This window comes from Rutidosis leptorrhynchoides, chromosome 2, assembly GCF_046630445.1.
Source record: "Rutidosis leptorrhynchoides isolate AG116_Rl617_1_P2 chromosome 2, CSIRO_AGI_Rlap_v1, whole genome shotgun sequence".
Classification (NCBI taxonomy): Eukaryota; Viridiplantae; Streptophyta; class Magnoliopsida; order Asterales; family Asteraceae; genus Rutidosis; species Rutidosis leptorrhynchoides.
Window position 1 is genome coordinate 38614058 of NC_092334.1, and position 5143 is coordinate 38619200.

Genomic DNA, 5143 nt, shown 5'->3' on the forward strand with positions numbered 1-5143 from the left:
GAATGGGTAACAATGACCTTATGTATGTATATGTGCATTTTGAAGTTCTTAATGCAAGCGTGGTACAACTTCTTATGGTCATTGTTACCATCCCTATTTTAGATTTATATTACTTTTTTGTTTATATTTCTGGTATTTGTCATATGTGTTATTTGTCCTGTTAGTTGAGGTTGAAATCTTCTTATGGTCACGTTTTATATTTCTGGTATTTGTCATATGTGTTTTTTGATAGTATGAGATATTTGTGGTGAACAATTTGGTATGGTACTGGTGATTCCAGTTTGGTTGTACCGTTGCTGTAGTCGCAGCAAATGTCTAGTAGGTATTCGTTACAACGACGTATTAATGAGTTAGGATGTGTGTCCGCACCTGAAGTTAATGAGTCATTAAAGTTGTTGTTCTGAGATATCTGTTGGACTGACTGTGTATACATGTTATTATGTTTGAAACTGTTTTTTAATATGTTCTTTGATGATATTAATTTGTATGTATCTGCTAATGATTTGAACTTTTTGTTTCATGGAGGCAAAGTAGTTCATACTGTGTATATGTATAATTTCAGTAACTTTTTAAGTTCACTTATTAGTTTTGTATCATTATGGCAGATCCTTAGAGCACTGGGTGTGGTGACGCGTCAGTTCAGTGTTAGTTCAGTGTCTTGCTGATGACTGGACTGACTGGACTGACATTGGTGAAAAAACAGGGGAATTGGGAAGAATGTCAGTTCAGTGTCTTGGAAAGAGAAAATATTTATTATTTATCATTTATTTTATCCTTTTTAATTAAATAAATATTTTCTATATAAAAAAAAGTTTTATATAAACAGATGTTTATGAAGTTATAAAAATAAAGTTGCTTGTAAAAAAAAATAACTAAATAGTATGATTTTATCTCATGTACACTGGTAGAAATATATGAACCAAATATCAACTATTGTAAGGTTAAAAGTGAAACTTTAAAACAACTTAAGGAACTGTTAATGAAAAAAAAAATTACAGGAGGCTTATCTTCTTCCTTATCTCTCCCCCTCATCATGCTCCATTTTTAAACCTTCTTCACTTAAATTTTACTGGACTTTCTTTTTTCCATACAAATTAAATCAACCAAAAAGAAAAAGGAAGAAATGGAGGAAAAGGAAGAAAAAAAAAAGAGCAACGGATATAAATTCGAATTTGGGACCCATTTAACCTTCGCAATCGATGTCTTGCCCGCGACTTTGGGCTTGAAAACGGTGAACCGACGGCGGCAGGGTATCAGCCGACCGTCGGTCACCTCTGTCTTCGAAACCGATGCCGAGGTGACCTCTTCCACACCCCATGCTCTTATATAAAGATTCCCTTTAGACAATCAACCGACACACAAAAATCTCCCGAGGAGCATCTGCAATTCACAACAAAACGCACCCTATTCAAGCATCCAGGTAAATAAAACACAACAAACAAAACATAACTGTTGTCATAAACCAAAATTCAGTTTCTTACGAACCTCCATTTGTGCACATCTTTTGTTATTTTACATGTTCTTTTTTTTAAGTTAATTCTACGTTCGTTTGACAAAAAACAATTTAAAAAAAATTCGTATACAGGTTGCAAAAGAAAGTAGCGAGAAAGGGGAGTCAATGACTAAGTATTAGTTGCTTTTATATATGGTTGATGTGTTACGCCACCAAAAGCTAAAATGAAATGTATTGCAGGAAGGTGAATTGGTTTACACGTATTTTTGTTCACAAGTTGTTGTGAACTCTCTGTTGCCTTCCATATACCAATCTTTAGTTTGTTTGATTCAGTTTTGAGATCACATTGCGTTCGACATATTCTTAATTTGACAAATTTAACAATCGTTAATTTTGTTTGATATTGAATTATTTGTTAATCTCGTGAACATGTTTGAGATCACATTGCATATTCAAGCAACTACAGCTGCACTTTTAATAACAGATTAACAGACTAACATATATTACATATTTACGGGGTCCGATGAAATGAAAGGACTAGAAGATGCTGCACCAGTGTTTTGTTCCACCAAATCTTAAGCTTTTGTTTGGATACTATTTAATGAATATTGATGTAGTGTTTTGGTTAGGTAACTTTATGTAAATATTAACCAAAATATTAGCTGCTGCTTACTCTCTTGGTTAGACTACTTTATGTAAATATTAATGTAGTTCGGTTCAAATACATAACAAGTCAGTACATCTGCCGCACTTAACTAGTTAACATGCTAAATTTTATAGCCCCGAACTTATATATATTATATATATAACTTTATAAAGTTATAAAGTTATAAAGTTATATATATAACTTTATAATATAAAATAAAACATATAAATAAATTATAATCTTATCGGATTTAATTAACCAAAAGACTTTTTGAACTATAGTTTGGAGTTGTTGAGTGTCCACCATTAATGGACCACCCGATCATATCCAAAGTACATACATTCCGGAGGAAATCCATAATCAAAAGCATACCCCCCCAACGAGATGCACCGAGGACATGGGTGGTACCAGTCAATCGATTAGGAATGAATTGATTAATTAACTAATATATTAAATCACAACCATCATAAGTTCAAACAATATTACACTACTAAAAGTATTAAAAAGCTAAAACAGAAGATGATCATCATAATATATTTGCTAATTGATCAAGCATATTTTCGCCTAGGATAGAAACACGCTTGAGTGCAATAGAGGAGGGTTTTATTAGTTCAGCGGCGTTAACCTCCGGTCCGGTTACCGTGATAACCCTAGCCGAGATGATGATCTCGGGAGGGTGGCTAAGGGCTGACCGACGGCCGATGGACGGCGCTCCGATTGGCGGCGAAGGGAAAAACCTTACCAAGAGTGGTAGGTAAAAACCCTAGTGAGAATGTGTCCCGATTGAGTGCCCTAATTGCTTAGATTACCCCTCTATTTATAAGAGGGAATTAGGGTTTAGGAGGAAGACTTGACCGCGGCCATGGACCAAGCCCAATTACTCGGCCCGATGGGCTCCGCACATCATCACTAAATATTTGTATTAAAAAGAAATCAACTAAAATAACAAACCTATTAAAACCATCAATCTTAGTTCCATGGGTAAAAATTATAAAAACCTAAAGCAGAACATGATCATAAAAACCTATTAAAACCATCATCTTAATTTCATCTTCACATATTCATATATTAAAACACTCAGACGTCTTAAATTTTGTAGATGAAACCTTAGCTTCAGAACTCATTGGAACCTGAAGATTATTACAAATAATCTCATAGCGTCGTTTGCCTTTGTTCATCGAAAAACCTTTAGACCAACCTTTAGACCGCGTCACAAATCTTACCTTTAAACCAATGTTATAAACACCATCCTAACTCTGTGATTCGTATACAAATCTCTCATCACCATTAATTAACTGTAACAATTGTTCACCTCTTAATACGGCGGTCACATTACTTTTCTCCCTCTTAGACTTTAAATAAAATTCCTGCAGGACCTCTTTTGTCCCCAATCTTTGGCCTTGATACATCAGATCGACTTGTTTTATATCCACATGTAACCCGACTCGTATCCCTAATTTTTTGTAAGTGTTACGGAATGTCATGTTAACCGCAAGATTGTAGTATAAAGTGTTGATTGTTGGTGAGAGCATGAATTGTGTGATGGTCACATCATTCACATTAACTTTTTGGCTGTTTCCATCTACCGCTGCTAAGACTAGAATCAGGATCCAAACCATGTTAATTAAGAGACAACATCGGCAAGAGATGCATTCATGATCATCGTCCAGAAGAAAATTATACGGATCCAGCATTGTTTCAATACGTTGTGAATGTAAATTGTGAATTAGAGTTGTAACTCTATGGTTTATATGATCGATCAGTATAAATACATGGTTTCCTATCTTATAACTTTGGTAACTAATATCCTTTATTATATAGGATATATATGATACATATCTTGATTTAGAATGAGTTTATTACATCGGATCTAATCCATTATTAGGTAAATTCGATTTATTATGATTTATTATGATTGATTTAATTTTATTGGACTTTATCTGTATCCTATTATTATGTTTATTCTCATTCCCATTGCTAGCATTTATCATTGCTCTGTAAGTGAACTGGTTCCTGTTCCAAGAGAATATTTGATGGCTCAATTGTGTTGCTTTTCTTGAATTTCTCTATGATTTGCACACTGCATTTGTGTCGATAGTAATCTGATGTATGTTCACCCTTATATTCTTCCACTAATATCGATTTTGTGCCTGATTTGGATAGTAAAACATAGCTGGTTGGCATTATACTAACTTCTTACCCTTGGGATTCAAATGTATGGTTTTTTTCAGTTTCTATTGGAGGTGTTTGTTGGTATTGTTTATTTGCTATAGGGTTTGTAAGTATAAGAAGGTTAGGACTAATATTGATTTTGTGTCTGTGTCTGCTTTCAAATCCGATAATAAGCAGTACCTCCTTACTGTTTTTGGGGATTCAAATCATCATATGTATGATTTTTGTTCACTTTTGTATTGGATGTGTTGTTTGGTATTGTTTCTATTGTTGCTATAGGTTTGGATATAAGAAGGTTGTGACTTGTAGTTGATCACAATAGTAAATCTCAAGAAAGAAAGCAACGATTCTTTTGGTAGTTGATGCTATTTTTCCTTTCGCAAAATTTGAAGTTATGTTGATATATTGATGGTTTGGACTAGTACTTAATCCCAATATTAGATCATGATAAAGAAGGTTAAAGAAGACTACTCTTTTGGTAGTTGATGCTATTTTTCTTTTGCAATTTCGAAGCTATATTGAAGGTTTTGGCTCTTCCATTGGCATCGCAATCGCAACCCAATATAAATTGAAGAACTTTGTGCAGAGAGAGCATAAAACCTTAAATTTGATGAAAAAGAGTGTGCCAAAGGTGGTTATCGGTAACTTCCTTTTACTTTTGCACTCATATATGACACACTACTGATTATTGAAGGTCTGAAGTAAAAATGATCAAGTCAACCTGAGTACCTGACCGAGCTCGACCAATTTCAAGCCATATTATATACTAACCAAACTGACCATATAATGTTTTCATTGGCTACACAATTAAGTAGTGAAGTACTGGTTATATATCTATGAACTTATTTGTATGATATGGTTTTGTATCTCGT

General features: G+C 33.9%; 1 protein-coding gene across 1 annotated transcript; it reads right to left on the reverse strand.

The window, feature by feature from the left end:
• Window positions 1-3349: 3349 nt before the first annotated feature.
• LOC139887798 (NDR1/HIN1-like protein 3) lies at window positions 3350-3793 on the reverse strand. The gene has a single exon (XM_071870854.1). It carries the CDS (start codon window positions 3791-3793, stop codon window positions 3350-3352), a length of 444 nt encoding a protein of 147 aa, XP_071726955.1.
• Window positions 3794-5143: the final 1350 nt, after the last annotated feature.

What these genes read in the sequence shown, in the direction of transcription:
- LOC139887798 (XM_071870854.1), bottom strand. Translation starts at nt 3,793, where the DNA reads ATGCTGGATCCGTATAATTTTCTTCTGGACGATGATCATGAATGCATC.